Below are 27,825 nucleotides of genomic sequence, written 5' to 3' on the forward strand. Positions count from 1 at the left end.
CAGTATTCTTAACGTAGGCAAGTTTCTGTCATTACATGGTAAGTTACGAAGCATTGATCATTAAAAACACAAATGGAGCATCAGGAGCAAACAAGTAGTTTCTCCGCATGTACAGTGTTCTTCACAGAGAGTGGAAGTGGCCGTTGTACAGCCTTTGAAGTGCGACTATAGCGAAGTGACGTTCTGCCTCGCAAGTTCTCACGTTTTATGTATATACTATGCACACGGGGGTGAGAACCTACCGTTCGTTTGCTCCAATTGTTATGCTTATTTGGGCGCAATTCACGCTTTTAATTATTCGAAAAGTATTAGACAAAATATTAGCATTTACGAATAGTGACTATTCGATTCGTTGCTCGAACGTTTCGAACATTCGCACTAACCCTAGTAATGAGTAATTGATCTGCTAAACCATCAACAAGTGAGAACCTGCACCAGCGCATCAAAAACACTGTTTATAGGCTGTGCACGTTAACTTCCGAGTGTTTACATGAGAATTCTGGGAGCACTGTAACAGTGCAACATATGTGATACGTTGGCCATTACAGGGTTAAACTAGTTATACTTGCCAATCTAGACTTATTTAATCTCACTCTCTCGCGTACCTTTAAAGCAAGCAATGTGTGTGTGTTTTTTTTCCCCCTTCTCGGACGCCGAGTTCCATCGAGATGATCTCGTCGTCGCTGGCTGCCTGCAGGCAGCGTTGGCTCGGCGCGCCGCTCCGCCAGCAGCGGGGCCATGCCCACGTGACGGAGGGACGACGCGATTCACACAGACAAGAGACAAGGTCGTGAAGAACATCTATAAATATCTCCTTTATTACCTCGAGAGACGAGTAAAATCGAGGTGCTTACACGTCTTCCTCAGAGTTTATTGCATCAAATAGCGGCGCCTGTTTGCTCCTTTGTTTCTTTTTTTTTATTCGCCTCTCTTTTGCCGATGTAAGTACAATCCACCAAATATCCGTGCTCGTCTCCTCGTCTTTTACACCACGCATCAATACGGGTTTAAATACTGTGTATATAATGTTAATGCGCTTATTTTTTTTCCTTCTCCGCGTTATACACACAATACGGTGGAACAACAAGCGGCAAAAAAGTGACAAGAGAAACCCAAGAAGACAGGAGTGCATCAACGGTAGAACAGTACGGCTACTATGTGTACACGATATAGTATCTGGTGCAAACGAACGCAGGCGGGTTTCACCGCGCGCGCGGTCTATGTAAGACTAGTGGCGTCTGCTTCCTGAGAATAACGAGAGACATTGCTATCATGCAGACGACAGAACGAGAAACAAACGGCAAATAAATAACAATAGAAAACGTCTGGCGTGTCACGCACACACACACAGTCACACACATCACCTCTGCTGTACAATGAGTGAAACAAGTTCGACAGAAACGAACGAACCCATGTGTTGCTGTATCTCCCCCCTCCTTTCTTTTTCTCTCTCTTTCTCTCTCGCTATATATTTTCTCCTCATCGTCATCGTCGCTCTACCTCTTTCCGTCTCTATGTTTTGCGGTTTTACAGACTACGATTACTTTTTTTTTCTTTTGCATAAATGAGACCTTGGCATCGACACGCCCACTTTGGCAAGACAACCCAGGGCGTCGTGGCCGTCGTCATCTTATTCTCTCGTTTTTCCCGAAAGACGACGTCCCGCCAGCGACCGGCGACCATCCCAGCGCCACGTGACGGCAATGGCGGGCATTAGCCGGCCGTTCGCAATACTCGCAAGGGCCGGCGCGGCGTTCGCGGCATTCGCAAAATAAGCGTCATTGCAAAATCAGAAAACAGCAACGAGAAGAACGAGTGAGCAAACTAAAAACCAGCGAACACTGCGAGCCATTCAAATGATTTGAGCTGCAGCCCCTCAGAGATGTCCGAGAACTGCGATAAAGAAAAAAGAGAAAGAAAATACTGTCACACGTACAGGGTGGACGCAAAGTTTGTCTTTCGCGTCCTCATCCCATACAGCGGCATCGTGTTGCGTTAACTCAGTCGCGTCGTCGTTGGCCTAGCACACTGCAATGATGTAATTTGGCCCCGGTAGGACAAGCAGAAGCTTACAGCACGTAGAACTCGAGCAAATTGTGCTTTGCGTCAATGGGTCTCGGGAAACGCGACGGAAAACGTACGGCCATGCTACAACATCGCGCTGAAACGAGGCCTCCTACCTCGCACCAAGTTTCTTGATGGCGATCAGTAAACCGGAAGAAGAAAAGAGAAAAAAAAAGTGGTCTCGTTGAAAATCAAACTAACGAACGCAGAGAAATGAAGCGCACTGTGCAGCTTATAAACGCCAGCACAGACGCAGAGACTTTGATAACCTCGCCTGTTCGGAGGCTATTAGCCGAAAGCGACAACTACATGTCGCGTGTTTCCAGCTACACGCGGCGTATTTCGGACGCATCTTCAAAGCGGCGTCGCCAGGCGCCACCATAGGGCGCACGATGACAGTACACAAACGCGGGCCGAACTGGCCGCCTTGTAGTGGGCCGACAAAACGGATACTCCGCGGTACGCGCCCTCTGGCCGGCATAACGGCGAGGTTATGGCGAAGCGCGGTGTTAGTACGCGACGACGAAGGTGTGCGTCAACGTTGCCGTTGCCGCGTTCACCATTGAAATTGCTTCTGCGGCGCCTTTCAAGAAACAACAAATGAGTAAAAGCCGCCAGACGTCGCTGGAAACGGCACTGCAGTTAACTGCGCTGATAAATGCCTCCACTTCTAGATGGCCGCTGGCTTATAGGGCGCGGGCCCGCGGTGCAGAGAGATTCGAGCTCACTGTGTTGTCCGCGCCACGCTATAGCGAGCACATGCACACGTGACAAGATATGTGAGCAAACTGTGAAAAAAGTGCGTGATATGTGTTTCTTTAGTGGGTGTAGAGAGTATACATATATAGATACATATCTATATCCTATACACAGCGTCGCGTTTGCTTCGCCACACATCGTGACATTTTTTTTTTTGTCCCTCACTCTCCCCGCCGAAAGAAAGAAAGAAACAGTCATACACGATAGTGATTGTTTGAACAAACTTTCCGCCTCTTGAGCAGTGTATTTTTTTGCTTTTACACGCGCTCTTCGCTTTCATTTTTCTTTTTTACAAAAATAAGAACGCAATAACAAAGTACGATCTAATAATGTACATGCAAGCGATACGCAGCCAGTCTACAAAAAAGACCTTTTTTTTTTTCACTTTGCACGCACTGCGCTCAGGCAGGAAAAAAGGCTCCTTCCTCATATTGCCACTGTGCCTTTTTTTTTCTTCCTGAATTGCTCTGCCGTTTCATTCGCCTGACTGGTGCACAGAGCAAAGGCGGCGAGAACAACCTGAAGTGCGTTGCCCCCCCCTCTAGACTTACTTCCATCACACGTCGGCAGCGGTTCATAACCGCTGGTCAACAAAAATATAAACTCAACCGACAACGCACCCGAGATATCTGTACCCCACTTCTTCTCTTTCTCTCTCTCTTTCATACCGGAACACCACGCGGGCGAGGGGCAACAGCTTTGGCTTGAAACGAGATCTGTACAAGTGTATCTATGCGACCCTGTGACTCGGACTACCGCGTCTCCACAGTCCCGAAACAAGGACTGCGCTGCGCGCGCGTAAGTATGGCGACTGTTTTCTCAATATTCATTTTCCTTTTTTTTCTGTTTCCGGAAAAAAAAAAAAGACACGATCAGCGGGAGGGTGAGTGAGGCGGGAAACAAGAGACGATGACAATGTGCTTGCTGCGGGACGATTACGGAAAAAAAAAAAAGCGGGAGGAGGCGCCACTGCCGGTTTTCCCGCTGTTTCTCAAAAGCGGCCGGGTGTGCGACGTTTCCGCAACAAACGACACCAGTGACCTACTCGAGAAAGGACCGACGACGCCGCGGCGATGACGTAAGCCGATTTTCGGCGCCCGCGTCTCTCCTGAAACTCGGAAAGCCCGAGTGTGCAACGTTACCGGCCTCTCGGCGACAACTGTTTTCGAGCATAAAGCGCAGGTCCGCAGACGACGCCTAGCGACGAAGTTGGTGGTATAAGGTGAGATTCGGGTGTATGTGTACGAAGTTTGCTTGGAGCGGTTGGAAAGGGCGGTGTAAAAGGGGGGAGCAAGCTATCATTTATAACTGTGGTCGCTTGATCTCTTGACGCCTGCGTCGGGACAAATGAGAGCGGTCAAGGTTCCGGTACTGAGCATAGACGAAAGCGATGTCCGTACGCTGCCAGACCGACGCGTCCGGAAAATTGCAACGGTTCCCTCTTTTCTGCCGGGCCGCACGCAACGCCACCGTTGGCGATCGCCTTCCTTTTCCCGCAAGCGCGCGCTCTCGTACGCGACATCCTACGCACGCACTACGCAAGCTGTGCCAAGAATACACGCACAAAAACAAAATGAAGAAGAAAATGGGGCAGACGGCGGTTGCAATACGCATCGCGACGAAGTGCGGCGTCAACGGGGTCGTCACCGTTCCGAAACCTCGGAGACGATTAAAAAAAAAAAAGAACAGTTACGGAGAGAACGAAGTGCGCATGCGCACACGCTTTCTTCACTGACCGTGGCGCACGGTGTCAACGGATCAGCGCTTGATACAACACAGCACGAACAGCCACTCACAGACACACTAGGCGCACGCACTGACGACATCTGTGTAGGCCCGCTGACTAGATACTCGAGGCGTCCGTCTATGTCATCCACGGAGCGGCCCGCCTGCACTACAACCTTTCGCTCGAACGTCGCAGTTCACGTGCATATATTCACAAATTAAAAAAAAAAAGAAAAAAAAAACTCGAGAAGGATTTTTTTTTTCTTTTGGCCTTTGACCTTGCTTTGACTACGGCGTTAAATGCGACGTTCTGGAAATAAAAGAAAATGCAGTCGTTCGACTTACAAATGAAGCTGGCGTTAAACGGGCTAATAATAACAAATAAGTACTAACAGATCAAGCGTTGCTGTGGGTTAGCACATCGTGACAGCCTCATGCGACGGCCCAATGACTGCCACAATAAACTTAGCCCTAGCTTTGTGCTTGCGTTGGGAAAAAAAAAAGAAAACGTTTAATTGTTATGCGTCAAAATAACAACAAACATACCACGCACAGCGCCTCAGTAAACTTGTTATCACAGAACAATTAAATATACCTGTAAAGCATCACACACACACACACGCGTGCAGACAGAGAAAAATGAAGTGACTCCTGCGCACTGCGACAACGACAAACGTCAATCAACTGGAGAACACGTGTTCGAAGGAAAACACTGCGAGAACGACGGAGCAATCAATGTTGAGCATTTAACATAGTCATTGAATACAACCTTTGCGCTTTTTTATGCACTGCGAAATCCTTTATCGAAGCGAAAACCAAAATAAAACGGCAGAAACTGTGTGAGTATTTCAAAAAGAAAAAAAAAATGGGGGGAGGGAAAGGCAAACGGCATCATCAAGGTTGCCTGCAAAAAGTATGGAATGCTTTCCCGCAAAAACAGTATGCCTGTGGTAAAGAGAGCTTCCAAGAAAGGGTTACTCTGCTCGTCGGGTATGGGTTCGTAAGAAAAAGATAAAGAGAAAAAGAAAAATACAAATAAAGAAGTGGGCGCATTCCCGTGCTCGCGTAAATGCTCATGTGAAATTGGCAGCTATGCGTCTGCATAATTCGGTGGCCTCAAAGAAACACCGCTGTGTCTGCCTTTACCCCGAGAGCCGTCGTGCACAGCTCGAGCCACGTTGCAATGACAATCTGCATATGGCAAAAAGCCCGTTCCGTCTATATATGCATGCTTGCGCGGCGTTATCGCACTAATCGCGGTTACAACAACGCGCCTACAAGGTTTGCTTTGTCGGGCCCTCTCACTCGTCTTCTTTCATTTTTCACTGGCGGTGGTGCACACACTTCCCCACTATGCCCACAGTACGGGCTGACGGAAATTCCACAATACTTGTAATCAATGGTCGCATCAAGACTATAAGAAAGCAGTGCTACTATTGCTCTAGTGCTTGGTACAAGGAAGGCAAAAAGAAAGAGCAGATGTTCACTTCAAATTGAAATACTGGATAACATAAAGGCATATTACCTCTGTAGCAAACGAAATCACCGCCCTACGTGTATTGCAAGTCTGTGCTGCATAGTATGTGATATGTTATTGACTGAGTGAGAGAATAAGTGGACACAAGGGGAAATAAAATAAAACAAGCGTTTGCCCTTCACAAATGACATTTAGCTCGCTAAGGTTCAATGTATGAGATCAAAAACTCCATTAAACGCTACGAATTAACCACTTTATCACAAAAACAGACAACGCAGGCGAGCCTCAAGGGCACGCAGTGCAAGAATGTAAAACGGTGCAGTCAACAATATTTCAAGCACGGCTCAAACATCTCATTATTGACTTATACATGTTGCAAAGGATTGAAGTGGCACAAAATCGAGAGAGAGCAAGCACGTGACGAGGGGGTCAAAGGTCAGTTACAGCGGGGAAGAAAGTACTCGCAGAATTATGGTGAACAGGAAAGCTTGCAGCTGCCACAACACTTCCGCAAATGTTTCAAAAGCATAAAACTACAAAGATACTTTGCCAGTGAACATACTATGCGAAGTATAACAGCTTTGAGCTCCCAAAAGCACCTCGTCTAGAGGGTTTGTGAACTATCTGAAGATGACGCTTTATGTTGTAACAGTTTTCTCAAAAGTTACATGACCTTCTGAGGTGGTTGGCTTATAAAAGAAAAGAAAGAGTATGGAGGCACAAAGCTGAATCAGTATTACTGGTGAGATCTAGTGCAACAAATGTACAATTAAGAATAAAATCTTGGCATTGCATTGCATGAGATCGTTCTTTCTTTTTTTTTCTTTGCTAACTCCAAATGGCACATGATGCAGATAAGTACGCTTCAAGACAACTAGGCGACAGAGTGACTGCACTAGCTACTGCATAATGCTGACTCATACCAACTGGTTCCTTAAAGTAGCGTAACACACATGCCATTCTTGGTAGGTACAAGTAAAATTAGAATGACGCTGCCACTGTGACAAATCAGAAACAGAGACTAGAATAGCAACACCTTTTTCTCTCTCTTTTTTTTTTCTTCTGCAATCAGCATTTGCCTTGGAGGGGTCAGTATGACGTTGCTCTAGCACCATAAAAAACAAACTACACATGGTCCTCATCTGCAGACTTCTGGTTTGAGTGCACACTACAATGACAAGGCATACACCTGGGCCAAATTTGGGGCTCGCATCATCTGCTGACACAACACACAACAAAGGGATGCTAGGAAGCTGGTATATCAAACAAAGCGTATCCTAAGGAAACTAGTTCTCAGCGTGCTAGCTGTTAGACTAACCATAAGTTTCGATTTCTTATACTTAAGAGAAGCACTAAGTATCATGCAAGAAAAGGTAGCCTGATGAAAAAAAAGAGAGAACAAAGAACAGCAAGCATTAACCTTATAATCATTAACAAAACCTGTAGAAAAAACGAAGAACACATGGAAACTTAGTCATTGGCACACAATGTTAGTGAATACTAGCTTAAGGTTCTCTGAATTCTTTGTTGCTACTTCTGTATGCGGACAAAACAAGGATCTAAAAGAGGAGAAAGAGTGTTCAGATTTCTCCAGTAAGGCGTCACCTGAAGGCGTGGACTACTAAAGACGCAAGAAAACAAGGAGCCATACAACAAACAAAGCAGGTTTGAGTTCTACAGAATATGCTGCCCGGTCTTGTATCTCTCATTTTGTACATTTATGAAAGTGCATAGTTTGACTGTAGTGACGTTTCCATTGTATACATATACTATCTCATATATATTCATATATATATACTTCATGTGTATAGAAAAATTTACAAGATGAAGGGTGTTTCAATGGCAAACGAGGCCATCCAAGACTGAGGAATTATGCCAGTGTGAGACTAAGGAGATAGTAAAAAAAATATAAAATAATAATAAAGTCAACGTCATTCTGCACTTGTTCCAAGGATATGCCTTTTGTTCGTTAAAACATGGGCTGTTAGATGTCTTTTGGGATAGGGTTTTTCCATTTGCATTTGTGACACTGTCTGGCTTACTTTGCAATTATTATTAAAGCAGCACTCACTGAGGCCTGCACCTCTTGCCATCCTTAAGCATTGTATCAAAGTAAAATGATACATCTCGCCCTCCTGATATGTGTCTTCGCAGTTGCAAACCTCACACAGATAATGTTCACCATGTCGCTTCGTTACGCTTCAGCCTCAACATTACCGCTGGCATATCCGTAGCCGACAAATTAACTTCAATAAGTGTAACCTATAATGTCAATCTGTGCTGAGTAACAAAAATAAAATAATAACAGTAACCACAAATTACTAAGCTCAAACTACATGCATCTAATAAATGACAATAGTTCTCCTCTTTAAATGTTCCGTGTGAATTGGAGCATACAACACGGCAAGTGGCAAACTTTTCGCATTGTTTGACTCGAATGGCATGCACGTCAATGTGGATTATACAACTGATATATCATTCACGGAGGTTGAACTAGAAAATCTAGCCTACTCTGGTTTACCTTGCGCTCAGGGAGAACTCTAGACACTACACAAGAACAGAGGCACATCCTTCTTAAATGTCATACAGCACACAATGTCTGCTGTACAACTTTGTCTACGTTCTTGCTTGGCATTCAGCACTTGATATGTTTGGCTTCTAACACCCAATTCTTGCTAACATTCGCAAAACTGAACAGATTGCTCATAGATTGCATCGTGGCATCACTTCGAAGTTGAACCTTGTGTAAAATAAGCTTTGTGGAACTGGCTGATACACCACGTGCATGCCTTAAAACAAAAATGACCTGGCATTAATGGCTGTAGCAGTCAATGCAGTACAGTGAGTTAATACGCAGATGTTCTTTACAAGACAAAAATTGTGACCACTAACAAAGAATTTGCAAATAAGATCCCTCACAATGCTTAGCGCCATCATGCTAATCTGGCTGACAGCACTGATAACCACTCTGAAACAAGGATGTCTACTTTTATAAATAAAAGATGCAGTATATAATCATGAATGCAAGTGTAATGTGACTCATGTTTCTTAATGCAATAAAGAATGTTTTCCATGAGAATAAAAATTCACAATAAAAGCTGCTACACTGCTCACTACTTCATGTTCAGCTGCTTTTGTGAGCACAGCTTTTTTTTAAATGTGGCACTGGCTCATCATCCAGTACCCCCCAAATATTGGCTGGTTATTTAACCTTGCACTTGCATATATAACCTGTCATCTCCCATATGGACACTGTGTTGCAACTTATATCCAAACAAGGATGTACCTTATTAATCAGTTGCTACCATACCATAAAAATAATCAAATCTCACAACAATAAACGTTAATAACAACACAATGGAGGAAATGAGGATCTAGCTTTAAAGTTGTGAAGTGCCACTTCGAGACACTACACCCAAAATAGGTTTAAGACAGCTTGGTCAGCTAGAATGCGAGTGCCAAAACGAACAAAAGCCCTGTAGCACACTTGAGTGCATTATTGCCATTAAAAAGACCTTTTTGAGGAAGTCAGCTGTATGTGTGATTAAGCAATATTGTGCAGCATTAATGCCAAAGCTTGAAGGTATTCTTTCTGCTTTCTTGTAATCAAAGATGGCACCGCATATATGCTGCAGGACATTGACCCCTCTCACACCCCCTAAATATGTCCACCCAGAGCCCACAAAGTTCAACGTAAGCAACTGTTATTAAGATCAGCTGTAGCAGCTGCACACCGAAACTATCCAAACCTCACTTGTAAAATGTCTGTATCAGGACAACTAATCAATAAAAACAGCAGCTTGTTATAAAGAACAAAAAGAAAAAGTAAATGAAAACTAAAACATCTATACATTATTTGTGCCTACGAGCAAAAACTGCAGTATACATGGAAGTTTGGCACCAAATTGTGAACTGTCACTTTGTGCACCCATACAGTTGACATTGTTTTTCACTAATGGCAGCAGAAATATAGCAAAAATATCCAAGATGAAATGTTCAATACTCGTCAAACTTTCTGCAGACTGACACACAACCATGCCTGTGCAGAAGTAAATAAAGACAGCACACACACACACACACACACTGACAATGTGCTCATCTCTGGTGGTTTACAAACAATAATTCTATGGCCACAGAGAGAAGAGAGAATTCAAGAGTTTCTCAACTGCACACGCTGCTGTCTAGTAAGAATTGTTAGCATGGCCATGTCTCAACCTACATGATTGACCACGTTGCACAAAACCCGTATCACATGCGCACGTAAGGGAAAAAAAAAATATCAGACACGTACAATTCATGTCCTCTGCTACATTCTAGAGTAAAGTCCAGGAGTAAATGAAATAGTTACAGTAGCCTGCACACTGGTAAATATGTTAAAAAAAAAAACGAGATCGGTATCCTGTGTTGCAGCTAGGGTGCAGTGCTGGTTTGTCGGAGAACAGTGCACAAGGAACAAACGGTGCAACGCACCTGCTACGTGCAGTTTTGTAGGCTCAGTGCAGCAAGTGACAAAAAAAGGTACACGCTTGACGAGAAGAGTTCCAAGCCATCGCGACACGCCGAATGAGCGCGTTTGCTCGCGTCCAAGGGGAGTGGGGAACAGGATGGTTGTTGGTGTGTGTGTGTGTTTACAAGCCTGGTTGCCATGAGATGTGGATCCACATGTCATCCGCTTGCTTCAGGACAATACTGGGGTCTTGCTCTCTTCTTTTAAGTAGCGGGAAGAATGGTGGTAACCTCTGGAGCTCCTCCAATGAGAGGCACAGAGAGAGATCAGCTGGAAAAGTAAAAGAAAAGAGAGGCAGACATTCTGAATTAAGTGTTTTTGATTTATTGGGTTTTACATCCTAAAGCAGCACTGAAGCTCTGAGGAGTGCTGAACAGCTGAACCTTGTTATAATGATAGCGCATCCAAGACAAAAATATTTTCATTTTATCCGAAATTTACTATAGGCAAACAAAGGAAAAGATAGGATATCAGGAAAAGAAAAAAAAAATTCAGGAGGAACCATTGAGTGATGACTGTCAACATTAATGCGATTAGCATTGAAGCAACGTAGCGACACCACCGTTAAGTTACTGCCAAAATGCGTCTTGTATGAGGTGTACACTACGCTCCTCTCTCACGCTTCCCTCTGGACACGCCGCACCATCTTGGGGCACCGCCGCGATGTCTGTGCGTGGCGCATCTCATTACATATGATGCCGGTTCGATCCCACCCAGCACCAAAGAAATGTTAAAGGGCTTTTTTTTTTTTTTTCTTGTCGCTAAAGAGCGGTAGGTACCCGGTAACCCAAACTGGTGCGAAAGAGGTTCACTGAAGAGTGTCACATACCCAGTTACCAAAGTTGGTGCGACCGTCGGTTTCAAACCCGGTTCCCTCAGGACAGCAGCCCGATGCTCCACCCATTAGACCATGGACTACCCCGTGACCCAAGTTGGCGTGAAAGGGGTTAGTGCGGACAGACACAGACAGACAGACATACCGCAAACTGGGTGAAGCCCGTAAAGAATGCCAATCGCATTAACATTTGGAATTTTATATTTAGTACTCCATTATATCAAATAACTTGTTCTACTCGTGCATGCTTTGGTAAAATTTGACTGCAGAGCAGGGCTCCCGGTTAATTTTTTGGCCACCTTGTTTCCAAAACGTGCCCATAAATCTAAGTACTGAGAGTTTTTGCATTTCACCTCCATCAAAATGCGACCACAGACGCCAGGAATTGAATCCCTAAACCTTGCGTTCGGCAGCCGAACGCCATAGCCGCTGAGCCATCGTAGCTAACGGAAAAAATTATAAACCTGTTTGTTAGCATTACCTGCTGCAATTTTACGTGATTACCTTCCTGCCTTCAACTAAACACTGGAGATTGCAAACGAAAGAGGAAAGAAAAATTCGACCATGTGAGAGTATGCCTGAAACAAATTAACAAAGATGACTTACTTCAGCGGAGCGACGGCCATGTTCTTCCAGAGCAAAGGTAGCTGAGCATTCTGAATGCTGCAGAACAGAAAAGAGTGGAGAAAAAAAAATTTTCTTTAGTGTTTTGTCCTTGACCATGTCCAGGACACTGGCTGTTAGTAATACCAAAGGCAAGTACAATTCTGTCACAAGTCACTTGAGCAAAATCAATGAGGAAACAGCACGTCCTTGTTCAATAGTGTTCACATGCCACAAACCACAATTTGACATGCTACAAACTGCTACAAAGCTCGAGCAACTAGCAGAAGCTGAGTGGAAATAACTTTTAATGCTTTTTTGATGTGGCACTGCCCAGCATCTGTGTGTTAGTTTTAAAGACACTTTAAGAGGAAGCGTTAGCTTGCGAGCTCCTCTCTGAATACACAACAACGAAGAAGCCATTTTTCTCGGTAAATACTGCACCCAATTTTGATGAGGTTTGTAACACCTAAAAAAAAATTGTAGTGACTTTAGGAAGCAGATTGTTTATTTAGGCCACCAATTTTTAAATCTTGACAATAACAAACATTCAAGTAACCCCCATTACCATGTTTACAACTCTATAACTTAGCAGTCATAAATCATATCGCAATTCTGTAAGCTGCACCTAACAATATATCTAAGGCAAAGAAAGCTGATTATTATGCATCATTCCTGACTACACCACAAATTTGTGAGCAGGACTTTTGCATAACCTTTGTAAACATCGGAACAACTTCATATAACCTATAAATTCACATATAAAGTTTGTCCCTTCTAGAAACTCGAACATATGCAGCTTACAGAACGGTGATATTTGTTTTTAGTGCAGAGTTACGGATTTCTAAACTTCATGCTTTAATTTCTTTTAAATTTACCAGGCTTTAGAAGTTTCAATAAAATTCCAGGCACTAAATTAAAATTCTGCTTTCTGGAGTACCTAGAATTTACCTTCCTCTCTTGAATGCGAGACATTGTATTCAAATCAGCACAGCAGTTGTCTTGTAAAAGAATTTCAGCGCTTCGCATGTATTTGAACAAGATAACATCGGAGCTGGTCCCAAGTTAAAGCTTCCTCTTAAAGGCAAACATTGAATCCAATAAAGACTTGTTTTCCATCCAAGTTATAGCAGGACATAGCATAGCTGCAGTGAGTGATATGGCTCCCATGTTTCAACTCATATTGAGTGTGATATTATTGCTTTAAATAGAACAAATAAATTTAGAAAGAAAACACAGGATGTGCATATTTGACCAGAATGTGTGTTTTGTACATCACTGTGAGTCGTTGAGAACATATTGTGTATCACTGAGAATAATGCTTTTAACTGTGACCTGTATCATGCTTTGGTAAGCGATTCACTGGTCATAGTAGTAGAGTTTATCTCTGGACAACATTTTGTACCACAACATGCGTCATTAAATTAAATTCTGGAATTCTATGTGCCAAAACCACGATATGATTATGAGATACACCATAGTGGGGGACTGTGGATTTATTTTGATCACCTCGGGCTCTTTAATGTGCACATAATGCACGGTACATGGGCTTTTTCTTTGCATTTCGCCCCCACCAAATGTGGCCGTGGTGGCTGGGATCTGATCCCACATCCCTGTAGTTCGCTGCACAATGCCAACGCCACTATGCCACCATGGTGGGCAACATGTATCATGATCCACTGGTCACAATAGCCCCCTTCGTGTATCACTGCGGATAATGCTTTGTTCTACGTGCTCTGGCAAATGATTTACTGGTCACAGCAGTTCACTTTGTGTATCACTGCACACAACTTTGTAATTTCTGGTTATGCAAGAGAATAATTGTGCATCTGACTGGAAGCATTGAAGGAACAGGCAGAAGGTTAATTTGTGAATGCATCTCTTCTGACGTGCAAGTACATGCAGAATTTTTAAAAGCTGTGCAATACTGCAGTACAAATGTTTGCATGAGAGACGCCACTTGTTTGCATTGGCCTTGCTTTTGTAAATTTTTTTCAAGTTGCCATTGAGATAGCAGATCCTTTGCAGAATATGCCCTAGTTGTTATAGTATACTATAGTTACAGTTATATAATATAGTTATAGTATACATAGTTGTTATAGTATATAAGTTTGTTTTTAGGTTATATCTGTTTAGAAAGTCTGTGATGTTATTTTTAAAAAGGAAGACCGGGAAGAAATTGTGTTTTTTGTTGTCTGGCAGCCCAAATTTCAGAAGTTTTCTGGTGACTGCCACAAACGAATAACACAGGCAGTGGTCTCCTCTTGGACACAAAACATTTTATTTACACAAGCAAGATCACTGACAGAAACATAACGACAAAGAGAGCTGCTCGCAAGTCGTGCGATGAATTTATCTACACAAATCCTCATTATCAGGCATTATTTAAGCTTTTAGAATAAATCACTTAAACAAAAACAACAAATAGGAACGTCTTGGGCAATCCCTTGAATGTCTTTGACAATCCCACAGGCATGCTTCTTAAGACGTGCGATGCATTTCCTGACCTTTCAAGTCCTTGTTTGTGTGCAACACCATGCAAATTTTTGTGCATTTCTCTGTCCATCCCAGACCTGTCAGGCCATTCATTTTTGTCAACTTGTTTCACTACTCTGCTCTATACGCTCTTGCAACAAAACTAATGGAACACCAACCAGTTCAATCTGCAATACATCTTTGAACGTACCTTAGTTCAGAAAACATGCTCTCAATGTCAAGGCTACCGTTCGTAATGCTGAATAACATAGCATTCGCTTCCTAGCATATCACCACTGTTAACATGTGTGCGAAATGCAGGGATCTGTGATGTGACGCTGGTGTATTCATGCAATTTATATGGCTACTAAAACGGCCAACAAGCTTTCGTTCACTCAAGGCCAACAGGCGCTGCGTATACTATACCGTTTTTTGGTTGGCTGTTAACCAAAAAGGAAACGCAATCATATTTACATTGGATTAATATTTTTAATATATCTAGACACTTGCTCAAACATGGCGGGCATGTTCACAGACTTTGTAACATCTGCATTTATTCTTACTCTTTCAGAAAGGGTGATACGACAGGGAGAAATCTGGTTCCCCAACTTTTGTAAAACTTGATCAGAGAGCAAAAATAAATGCCATGTTTTACCTGAAGACTAAGGACCTTATGTATAAGTGTACATAATATATGGTCTCATTGTCATGAGGATCTTGCTGACACAGTAAAGCTTTAAAGTATTAAAGTTTGTAATTCATGCTTGTACCAAATAAACACTGTTTCACCAATTCACTTAAATAATGTGAAAATGTACTGTGTGATAATTTTTTTTTTCAAGATATAGTAGTAGTGGTACTTGAACAAGCCCATTTTCAAACACCACTTTTTTTTTTCAATGATTTTAACTGTAGAGACTGCTCAATTATGAAGAACTAAATATCAGCAAGGTTGGTAAGCAAGATTGATATTTAAATTCTGAAGGTGTTCTTCCTTGGTACATTACAACGACGTGCTTATTTACTTTTCTCTGTTCCACGATATATTCAGCTGGTGCTTGCCAATCATTAATTTTATAATGAATAACCTTAGATTTTCATGAGAAATGCATATAGTGGACTCAAACAACAGTGACAACGTGTAATTGTGACACTGTTTTGTTGCTTGCTGAAATTAAGCATTTTTTACGTGCTAATTATACGCCAAGGCCTCAAAACAGTGGTGTCGAATGCTAGTACACTTCACAGAGTGAAGCAAGGAAATGATGACATTGTACAAGTATCGATATTACAGCATCTTTAATATATGCTTCAGAAAAATGATTATTCTACAATGGAAAGGTATGGGTCTTCTTTGCCATCTGCTTGGCATTTTCACAACTTTATATCATGATCAATGCAAATCACTACAAGAACTGTAAAGCACTTAACAGTATTTCTAGTCCTACTGACAAAAAAACAAGCAAAGAAGAAACAAAGAAGGAGAAGCTAAGAATAGAGGCAAGAGGGAAGGCTTGAGATGTACAGCTAATTATACAAGCTGCCTGCGACATACACCTGAAAGCCTGTTTGTGGTCTCAAAAGATCTCTTCACTTCCACAAAATGGGGCCAGGGAAACATCTTCTGACCCATATATTTGAGATAGCTTCTAGTAGCAGTAAAATAAAAGCAACTAAAATGCCATTTGCACAATTTATGCTCTCAGTGTTCATAGGGAAACTGCCTTTTTATGAAAACAATGATGAAACAAGCAACCCTGAGCCAGACACAGAAGTGAACGTTGTGCAATGCTCACGTGGAAACTGCAGCCTAGAATGCGTGCATCCCCAGCAGCACAAGAAATAGGGCCAACATAGACCCAACATTAGGTCTTTTTGGTGGCACCCTGAACAACTTAAGAGACCATAGCCCTAATAGACATAACATCGAGTCATACAGGCTATACAGTGAACATTGGTACAACGTTAGGCCTTCGGCGGCCCTGCTTTCACTGCTACCTGGGACGCGTGTCACAAAAATAAATATTGCACATACGAAATTTCAACTATGACATCAATCGATCTCCCCTCTCAAGCATTCTACACCAGCTGCGTTAGCAACAAGAGAAGCTGAAATGACACACTAAACATCTGTCCTTCTCTGTGTCTGCCATTTTCTGAACTGTTTGAGAACTATGGAAAGCTACCACTGGCCAGGCTCGTCAAGTCAATGTCGCAAACACCTTTCCAAAAGGAGATATGTTTTGCTGTGTATAGTGTGATCTGTCCAAACATCTACAGATTTACAAAACACTCATTTTGACTGACCACATCACAAGTGAGCCACTCCCACGGCCTGAACTCTGCGGCACAGACCGACGGCACTCAGCAAGCCGTTTGGGCTGCTGCTGCTGCTGCTGCTGCTGCTGCTGCTGCTACAGCAGCAAGCTGACCTTACAGGTCCTGTTCGCAGGTGAAAGTGAGCCGAGGAGCTGCAACTGCCCCGGGAAGGCGACTCACAGCTATCAGCCAATGCAATGCTCCTCTTGGCAAAAAACAGAAGCTTTTGTTTCAATTACGATGTATGCCAAATGAGTACTCATCACTGTCAAAGTGCCTCTTCATGGAATGATGAAAAGCCTTGCACCAGAGTTCCACTGACAACAGCCTCACAGTTTACGTAGTATAATACACGGCACATAATGACACTGTGGAAACTAAAGCAGAGGGCATAAAAAATGTGACTTTTGTTTGTTTGTTTGTTTGTTATTATATGGGCTGTCTTGGCAACAACTGTCTCCATTTGCTAAAATAATTATAAATCTCTGGTGCGTAAATTTTTGCTAAATTAATTTTAAACACTGGGAGAAACATATATCAAGCAGTAAATACCAACACATTCTCTTATTACTTTAATGCCTTAATTAGCTAATTATTTAGTGCCATTTGTGGATATACTGCAGTTCTGGAATTTAATCCACTCTGCACTCGAGGTGTGTCCACCGCTAGTATGAATGTGGAGAAAGACCCAGTTTCAGGATATACATCTCTAAAAAGCAAATATTAACACAGGTGTCCTAGACGTCTTCATCCAACATTGTTCAAGGAAGGCTTCGAGCAAAACCACCAAAGTATATAATTGAAAGCCTAGCGACACGTATTCAGAACTGATGCAAGCCTCAGGATGCCCATTAAGTGAGGAAACCTTAAGTAAAGACCAGCTGCACTTTACTAGTTGCACTGCTTAAGTCAATAATAAAAATTATTGTTTGCCTCCTCCACAGCTATATATGAATGCAAACAAAAATGATCATTGCTGCATGTTGGGCATGTTGCTACTCTAACTTGGAAAACAATTTTAGTGCCAGCAGATAAAGACGGGAGGAAGTGTGTTGTCAACGTGTTCTTTCTGTCGTCTGCTGGCAGTAAAAATGTTTATCGAAAAATGATCACTTTCGTCTGTAAACTGCTAATTTTTTTAGCAACTGGTGGCAGTCCTTGCTGAAACAACTCGCTTATAATCAGCATCAGTAAAATTCCATGCACAAGGCTTTTAAGCTACCTGAATCTGTCAATTAACTGCCTTTTCTAGTTAAAGCTGAGAAAGCATATTTGTAACTTCAGATCATCTCATTTTTCCAGTAATCAAGGCATGTGAAGTTGACGAACGATTATGCCACATTGTCACGAGACCAAGCCAGTGAATCTTAAGCTGAACAGAAAAGAATGATGGCCGTAGGGCTACCTGTTGACTTTCCACAAATAGAAATACTGAAAATAGACTTATCCACTTCACTTCTAATGGTTTGTACGTAGCGCAGAAAAAGAAAATGAGAATGGTAGGAAAGAGAAAAGAGGGGGAAAGAAATAGAAAAGAATGTATGCTATGTACATAATAATTAGAATAATAATAATTAAAAAAACAATAAATCTCCTCCAACAGTGTCAAATACCACGGACATCAGAGCATTCGGCGATACCCTGATCTGCAATATCTACACACAGCCGGGAGTATGTCGCACGAGGATATTGAAATGTGCAGGGGGTTTCTCTCAAGAGATGAAGGTGCAGGGTTAGCTTAACACACCAAGATACTCGAGTCATGTGACTTAGAACGTGGATATTATTATTATTATTATTATTATTAATATTACAGCAGTCAAACAGACTATGATACAACAAGGTTTCCTTTTCTCCGGATATCAACAACGAGAATAAGACCAACACCTACCACTAAAAAAAAAAAAAGGGAATAAAAATGCACAATTCTGCACTGATAAACACATGCACTTTGCACCTAGCGGTCATATTAGGCCAAAAAAATAAAATCTCGACTAGCTAACACTTGTACCTCAAGAATGAGAAAAAAATTCAAGTTCTCTAACTTGATTGCTTCCTGCATCAGGCTGCTTGTAACATGAAGTTGGGGAGGACCTATGGTTCTCTCCCATTACTGCCCGGTGTTTGCCACAGTCTTCTGCTAAATTAATGTGGCCACCAGAGCTGGTGCACGCTGCGGATAATGCCTTGTTTCCAAGAGGCCGCTCTCCTGATATGTCTGCAGCACTGAATGCACGCATTGCTCCGAAACGTCGTCTTCTCCCAAGAGTCCTTTAAACTGCAGCTACGTCCCTACATTGTGGTGGTCATAGTAGTACAGCATTCTTGCCATGTACGCTTGAGGATAAGAATGGCACAATATATGTCTGGATCTCTCCGTGTCCACGAGTGTACAAAAACAAGGGGGTGGGGGGGTGAGAGGAAAGTATCTAACAAACAAACAAAAAAGACAAATGCTAATGCCTTTGCTGGGTGAAAAACATGGCTGCCTATGCCACTGAGTTGACCATTTCCCTCGGCCACAGGGAAAAGAGACGAACTCCAACAAAACAGGGTTAAAAAGCACGAGCTAATCACATAAACACGTGTAGTTAAAGCAAAGGCATGTGTCCAAAGCTGCTGCTGCTGGCAAACGCACTCGTTCTGCCACAGTAGTATAATAATAACCTGGCTGTACAAGGACCACTAATAACACCGCGTGCGTGTCATCCTGTACACCAGAATAAAAAGATCTTTGGTGAACAACAACAACATGAGAAACAAGCAATACTGAAGAAAGAAAAAAAAAACACGAGAAAATGCCACAGCCATTGCACACAAAGAAAGATGATGACACCACCTCCCTCCTGCTCTGTCCTCTTCGTGAGGGCACCACTGAACACAACCGAGCCACACGCATTCACCGAGCAAACACAATCACCACTCGCCCCACGCTCAACAGTCCCCCGAGCCACCACCGCGACAATATTTTCCTCTTGCCACACAGTTCTTTTCGCAACAGTCTCTGCACAGATTCCAGAAATGTACCCTTCACATTGGTCAATGAGAACAGACAAAACAAAGGAGCAAATCACCCCACTGCCCAACTGCTTGCGACTGGTTTTGCCGACAGCGAAAGAAACAAGTCTCCATCAACCACACTGTCTCGGTTGGAAGCATAATTGTCGAGGTCATCTGTTGCTCTCTTTCAGTATGATCACCCTTAAACAACACACAAGTGCTCTCCGTTTTTCAGATCTCAGTTTACTAGCCACATGGGTTGGCACAGCTGAATTTCTCATGCAAAACTATCGTGTGTAATAAAATTTGTAAAAATGCAGCTGAGGATGATTGGCACTTGTTCGACCAATAAAAGCAATGAATCAACGAGGCTGCTCACAACCATGGGAGCATTAGAAAGTGCCTCTACACTGCGCATCGACCAGAGTCGGCAATGAATCAGTAAAGCAAAAATAAAGGAAAGAACGCTGGTAAATAAGAGCAACGAAAAGGTAAAAATGGCCGATTATGCGAGTAGATAAGCATAGTTTCATGGTGGCAGAAAAAGAAATAAAGGTCTCGGAGGGCTCAGCCCAGAAAGTACAGTTCACATCCAATTTTGTTAAGTTGCACTGGACGAGGAAATGAAAAAAAAAAGAATTGGCACGATATGTGCGACACGGGCTGGTGACAAAGTGTACCTGAAGCTTCACTGTGCCGAGACCTCGCAGTGCCTATTGCTTTGCGCATCTTTTTGACAAAAAAAAAAAAAAAACAAAGAGCAGCAAACCAGCGAGACAGCGTTCGGCAGTGGGGTGCGTCACCCCAGGGCCCTAACCTGAACTCCCACCTCCATTGGCCTCATGTGCCTCACATGTGTTTCATTGCCGTGTACAAGACAAGGGGAGGGTGGGAAGAAGAAATGGAAAAAAAAAAAGAGGTGGATGACACAACAGATGGGAGAGAAGGAGTGAGAAAGAGTGTGGTGGGGGGGTGAGCGAGCAAGTGGGGCGCTGTCGCCCCCCCATCTCCCCGAGGTCTCTCAGTAAGGGGAGAACTTGTTTCGCTCAGACTTCTTGCTGCCATTATGGGAGGAGGCGCCGGTGGCCGCGGCAGCGGCCGTGGTGGTGGCAGCCGACGCAGAGGCTCGAATTTTGGCAGTGAGGCCCTTTCGGCCCTGGCCCGCCGCCGAGGAAAGGTTGTTCAGTTCGGTGGCCAGCAGGGCAAGCGGGGCAGCGGCGGCAGCAGCAGCGGCACTGGCGGGTTTCACCAGTTGGCTGAGCGGGATTGCCAGGGGGCTCGGAGGGGTGGGCGAGTTGGTGGGGGGCCCAGAGGCCGGGTGGGTCGCGCTCAGGTCAAGGGTCAGGTTCTTATGCAGTTCCATGCTGCAGAGATATGGAGAAAAAAAAAAAGACAAAAGGGGGTGGGGGAGAGGGGGAGAAAAGAAAAACGGGGAAGGCGAAATGGTTGGTCAGGAAAGGATCAAAACAGAACAGGAGCAGAGGGCAGGGGACGAGGGAAAGGATGAGAATAAGAAAAGAGTGGGCAGGGAAAAAAAAAGAGGGTTGGTGGAGAAGGGAAAATGGCCGGCCAAGGAAGAGATCAAAACAGGAATAGCATGGGAGGGAGGGTGGGAAAGGAGCGGTGGGACAGGAGGTGTGTAATGGAAACAAGAAACCAGGGCAGAGCAAGAAGGTGAATTGCCAAATGGGCAAAGAGACAAAACAAAAAGAATATTTTTTTTTTGTTTTTAGTGGAGACGGTACATTAGAATGCAGGCGGGACAGAAAAGGGCATTAGTGGATCAAAAAAGAGTGAGTTAATAAAGCAGAAATGAGCAGATAGAGTTGAGAGACCGTTAAAAAGGAATCGTGTGGAGAGAAGTAGGTGTAGGGGAAGGTAAGATGGGAAGAAAAAAAGGAGGAGTTTCTGGATTAGAGAAAAATCTGGATGGTCAAAAAATCATAAAAAGGATGACAAAAAAATAAATAAAAATCTAACCAAATAAAAACAAACGGTGATGGCTGGCAGAACTCATGCATACACAGACACAAATGCATGGAAATGTAGTGGTAATGAAAACAGGAAGGCAAGCTGAATAATGAGGGGCCCATAACTTCTACGATGACAACTGAAAGTTGCTGACATAGAGCAATACTATACTTCCAATTAACATTTCGCTTGTATAAACCTCGACTGTTTACCTGTTGAAAGTCTTAGGATGAAGACGTCATGGTGAGTATTATCTACGTGGAGCTTTTTCTCATAACAAAGCAAGGCAGCCCTGTGCTGGTTTTCAGACATGCCGAATGCTAAGGCTCGATGACTCGATGACTAAAGGTGTTAGATGAAAAGCTTGTAAATGACAAACACACAAATGAAGCCTAACCTGCTGAAAATTATCTGCTCTCTTCTACTGCCAGATCCACACAGACAGGGGATGATGTTTTACAAGATGTTGTACAAGCAAAAAAAAAAGGTGAGCAAGTTTTGACTCATATGTGAAGTACTGAATACAATACTGGTAACTTTTTTTTCTGGAGATGTGAAACTGCACTACTACTACAGAACCTTTTTATAAGAGGAAAGAAACACCGCTACACTATGCACAGAAAGCTTTTACTACAGTGACCCAAACATAAAAAGCTACGTTCTGTATTCGCACGAATATAATTCAGACTTTCATGCGGAATGACCAGCTCGGGAGAGACAGCGCCTTGCATTTTTCCGAAACGATACTCTGTATACCACTCATTACTCATACCACCCATTAATTTTGCTCATCAAAAGATAGTGAGCTCATCGCTAGATGACCGAGACGTCCAGGAACACCGATCTCTCATTGTTGTAGGGAGAATAAAAAAGTACATGCAAGTAAAGGGGGGCGCGCATTTGTGAGGAAGCATGAGCTCAACGAACGGGAAGGGATATGATGGCATACGCTTCCAGACCACTACAGTGATGCGTGTCCAATAGGTCTCGTATGCACAAATGTAGAAGCTTTGGTGCATGCACATTTGGCCTTAAAGGACTGCGCACTGCGGTTACGTTGGAACACCTTCACACCATGTGATGGCGGATCCATCATCACAATGCTGAGACCTTAGCATTGCTGTAGCGAACCTTGCATCATACTATGCTAGAACATTCTAAAATGTGCTAAAACGAAAGCTAGAGTGTCCTGAAATGTGCTAAAACCCTACACTATAACATTTCAAAGTACTATATTAAAACAGGCTGAAACTTCAGTAGTAACTGTAATAATATAGGGTGTCCAAGGCTTCTTCTTCCTGCCCCTCATTACAATTGTAGCAGCACTATATTTGTGCAAATAAGGTAGTCTTTGTTATGACAGAGCAGACTCCTGAAGATGAGCGCACGAGTTGCACTTGTCTAACTGTTACTGTCAGCCTGAAGCTGTGAAAGAAGTTTTGACGAACACAGTGGTCTAGCATGGCACCTTGCAACAGTTAAGGCTAAAAAAATAGATTCTAAAGAACATGCACACACACAAAGGAAATGTACCCTTGATATGCCTGCACACAATCCCCATGCTCACTCAAATACTAAGTCTAGTGGCTCAAGCTTTCACTCTTATAACAAGGTTCCTTGATTGATAAGACTTTTTTAGTTTTTTCAGATTGTAATGTACGCACATCACTATGGAAAAAAAAGTCTATGCAGGACTTAACAGGGGGGACAGAAGGACTGTGGAAAAGAAGCAAATATCTGTTGCAGGAAAGCAAAATTGCATAATAAACATATACAGGCAGAAAAAAAAGGAAGATAGGGGGAAAGGAGGGGGTAAAGAAAGGAGTACCAGAAGAGGGCTCAGAAGCAAATGAGGAAAGGAATAGCAGAGGGATATGTGTGGGGGAGGGAGGATAATGAGCACCCATGGGTGTAGGAAACATGGAGGGAGTCGAGGGCTGCAAAAGGAGAGGGGGGGCAGGTGGGGGCTTTGCCAAGTGGGAAGGGTGGGGGGGGGGGGGGCTGCTGGGGACTCTGTGAATAAAAACTGTGTGCAGTTGCAGCACCGTCCCTACTGGTGGAAGGGGGCAGTTGGAAAGGTACCAGCAAAATTATCAGGGCCAAAGTTATTGCCATTATATTTACTATGAGGTTTTGGAAGGTATATATGACCTATTGGAAAAATGAGGCACATGAAGCCAACAGGTTTATTATGCCGCATTCACACATTTGAAGTGGGGGGACTTCTGGAGATTGCACTGTTGCGACTCGAAGGGTAGAGACAGAGGCTGCTACGAAGAGAGGGCACAAGCGAGAAGAGACTGCAGCAGCAGCCGAGCAATGACACCATGTGTTTTAAACTTCCATGACACTGGCAGAAATTACAATTATAGACATACACGTTTGCTTAGTAAGGGGTTTTTAATTAGTGCAGTGCTTTACAATGTTGCCTGTCATGTGTGGTCAAACCAATCAAGTCAAGAACAAACAACATTCGGAGATGGCCAGTTCCCAAGACTGAGTGAATGGTTAACAAGCATCCTTGTGTATGTATATAAGCATCTCAGATGAACACCTCATGTGAGGAAATCCATGTAACATTGCTCTCATTCTGAAAGCAAAATGAAATCAGGTGATTGTAAGAGCTTTAGAGACCTACCTTGTGTTGATGAGGTACTGCGCTAGGTTGATTGCTTCCGGCGTTCCCGAGATGGTGACTGTTCTGTCTTTGGACCCCTCTTCAGAGTTGGATATCTTTATTGTTGCTCCAGAAAGCTGCCTGCAGACCAGAATGAAGTACATATTGCTTATTTAAACGAAACATTCTTCAAAGTGTAATATTTCAGGAGTGAATTTCCCACAACACGAAAGTTGTAGCTAGACAAACATGCTAGTTGGAGAGTTGTGAAGGAGATCACCACCTTGTTCAAGAGCTCAAGCAAGCACCTTAGCATAACACATTTTACTGCTGCTCGTTAGTCTTTTGACAGTTTGCAATCCCTGCTTAGAAACAGCAGAGATTTTATTCTTGGCCCTAAGTAACACCTTTTTCGACACTCTATAAAAGAATCTGTAGTGTGTATCAGATGCCCAAACACAACCTGTAGACTTTGGACCAAAGCAGTTTTTTGTTGTCTCTGCTGCCTGCAACCTTTCTACAAAACACTGTGAGGCATATTGCAAAACAATTGCTTGCAATTCTATGACAACATTAAATGAAAGGAAATAGACTAGTCAATTACTTTTTTGGATAGCTTGTCTGCATAGTTTGTTCAATCAAAAGAAATTAAGACTAGTGAATGACTCTTGTCACAGATAGTCCAAATACAGTAAAACCTCGTTAATATGTGGCTGGCGGGGAACATGGACCAGGTATGCACTAAGCAATGTACTAATTAGCTGACAATGGCAGATGAGCGGCTATATACATACCTGCCAAAAAGAAGAGCTGCCTTAATTCTCACTCAAATATGCACATAAACAAGATTTGTTTGTGAGCAGGCAGCAAATTATCTCTGATTTTTATTTGCTGCTATGTGACCCTGCAGCGACGACAGAATCCTCAAACCCGGCAAGGCCGCAAGCCAGTTTCTCCAACCAGTCCCACTTCTCTGCGAATGCCTTCGTGGTGGTCAACGCATGCGCCACGTTGGATACGGAAGGGCCATCATCTACTTCTACATCGTTGTTGTGGGCAACGTGGAAGCACCAGAAGCTATAGGAGCAGCAAACACATCATGGCTGCCATGTTTTGTCATAACTATTGGGGGCAACTGCAGTGCGAGAAAGGTCCGCAGGTCGCAATTTCACTATCTATGGTGTGCACACAAGGCGTTTCACCGATTGCGCGTTTGTACGTACTGACAAATGAGGTAAATACGGTACCATTTGGCATGTGGTAAACGACTAGGGCTTAAAGGGTCTGACAACTGGCGAGAATGTGTAGCTAGATGCTGATGGAAATGAAATGACCATGATTTATAGTGATAGAATCCAGCAGGCTGTCGACGATCTAAGTAGGAACTACATTTCAACCGGAAGTAATTATTAAGCAGGTACATATTAACGAGGCCTTACTGTACTTTGTGTTAAGCCTATAAGACAACACTGTCTGCCTAAAGATTCTATGATCAATCTGTGCACATAATATAAATATGATTTTAGAAGGGAATAATGATAGATGCTCAAGTTTGTGAAAATTTTCTAGCTGAGAAATGGCTGGTTCAAATATGTTGAGCGCAGTAGACAGCCACTGCTTCAGAAGCTAGCCAACTACGAGCTGCACCTGTTATGAGCTATGCGTGGCTTGTGAAGAACAATTTGGCCATTTCTGATGTCTAACAGCTTTTATACACTCACGATAAAGGCACGATTGCTTTTATTGAGCTAAACACGCATGTCTCGTGCCTGCAAAGACACCAAGAGATCACTATGAGAAAGCCTGCAGCATTCCTGCGACATCCCAGCGAGAAAGTTGCACGTTCTTCAAAAACTTGTGAAAAAGTGTCTTCACTGTGTAATGGCACCAGAGGAGCTAGATGCCATCATTAGCATCTATTGCTGTGCATGGTGTCATTAGACTAACAAACTGGTGTTTCTAAGTTTGCTGGATACCAATTTACACAAATGGTGCAAACTGGAATCTACTGGAATCTCGAGATGTAAATTTGAGTGCAAGAGACGACAGAAACAGCAATGTAACATTCACTAACTGTAATAGTATGTGAACCTCTATGTTAATGTCAGTGAATATGGTAAGCAACTCTATTATCGCTGCAAATGTACAGAAGAAAAAAAAGATAAAATAATAAGAGAGGACAGTTAAGCCACAATTTACAAATTAATGTAATGCGTAAATATAGTGTGTAACAATGTAATTCAAAATGGCACATGTGATGAAGACAAGCTTTAATGCACTGGAACTTGGCAAATGAAATGAATCCTATTTAACAAAAAGGTATTAACCGAAACCAAGAAAAAAAGGAACTTTTCTTGTCAGCAAAGAGTTTGAGGGTAATAAACATGTAAATAGACATATGTGGCATACTACTATCACGTATGCAGACAAGTATGCGTGGTTACACACAGGTCTGACTGAAAGCAATACACACAGCACAACACATGTCTTGGACATGCATAGCTTTTGAGCAGGCACGAAAACATCTAGCTGAACCTTTCGTGCATATGAGATCACTCCCCTTTATGCCTTCACTGAAATAGAAATGGAGCCACGACGTTATGACTATTTGAGCACAGATATGTTTGGCCATAGGCAAGATTACAAGCTTGAATTATCCACAACTCAACACTATGGGTCATAAATAAACCACCAAGAAATCCAAAATTCAGCGTTTAAAGATAGCAGAGCATCCACAAAATGCAACCAACATTCTGCAAGTTCTCAAACAGGCATCAGTAATTAAACTATTTCCCAAGTTCACAACATTTTCCAGTGCTGGCTGTTAAGAGTTGGTCCAGTTGACCCCACAACTAGCTACCTTGACAACTGCTGGCTCTCCTGTAATCGAGAGTAAATGTAAGCATGAAATGGCAACCGGCAAAGCAGATTGGTTGGAGATGATACTAGCCACCATCTTGAAACCCCACCACATCACACCGTACCATGCCATACTGTGCATTGGTCCATATGAACACGATAGTTTTCTGTCACAGACAGGAAGTATTACAAGTGTCGTCTCGATCAAACGGCCATTCGCGGCACACCACACGCTGCTGGCTTGGACACTGCCAGAGGCTGCCAGCACCGCCCGCACACCGGACGTGCTGCAGAACTTGTGGACCACTGGCATTGCAAAGAGCACTCAGCACGAAAAGATGACAGTCAAGTGTACGGCGCCCTGTAGCTGCCTTTTGAACGTTCCTATTGGAAATGACAAATAAAACTTCAGCGCACTAGAAGTTACAGCCCGAGTGATATTGTGAACAAACATTAGGAAGAACTCGGATGAAGCATTTATGTAACTTGTTTTGGAAGTAACTAACGTATGTAATGGCGGTCTTGACTGGTTGCCAGAATGATGTCATTTCGTTCTTGCAACTTGCCCGGATGTTCTCCTTTGAGTGCCCGGATAACGGCTTTGGCTTTTAGCT

At 43.1% G+C, this 27,825-nt stretch overlaps 1 protein-coding gene across 12 annotated transcripts in view; it reads right to left on the minus strand.

Annotated features, from left to right (window-relative positions):
- Positions 1–788: 788 nt before the first annotated feature.
- LOC135902051 (poly(rC)-binding protein 3-like) overlaps positions 789–27,825 on the minus strand; it is a 458,527-nt gene continuing 431,490 nt past the window's right edge. For 11 of the 12 annotated variants that reach the window (XM_065431948.1, XM_070537070.1, XM_065431942.1 and 8 more), the window contains 2 exons: positions 24,374–24,493; positions 14,230–21,128 (listed from right to left, as the gene is read on the minus strand). In XM_065431948.1, the coding sequence (XP_065288020.1) occupies positions 20,786–21,128; positions 24,374–24,493 (463 nt within the window). In that variant the 3' untranslated portion in view covers positions 14,230–20,785. Of the gene's footprint in view, positions 10,803–11,973; positions 12,031–14,229; positions 21,129–24,373; positions 24,494–27,825 lie in introns of those variants that run through there. The other variant, XM_065431947.1, reaches the window with a different exon arrangement.

This window comes from Dermacentor albipictus, chromosome 4 (genome assembly GCF_038994185.2).
Source record: "Dermacentor albipictus isolate Rhodes 1998 colony chromosome 4, USDA_Dalb.pri_finalv2, whole genome shotgun sequence".
In the NCBI taxonomy this organism is placed as follows: domain Eukaryota; kingdom Metazoa; phylum Arthropoda; class Arachnida; order Ixodida; family Ixodidae; genus Dermacentor; species Dermacentor albipictus.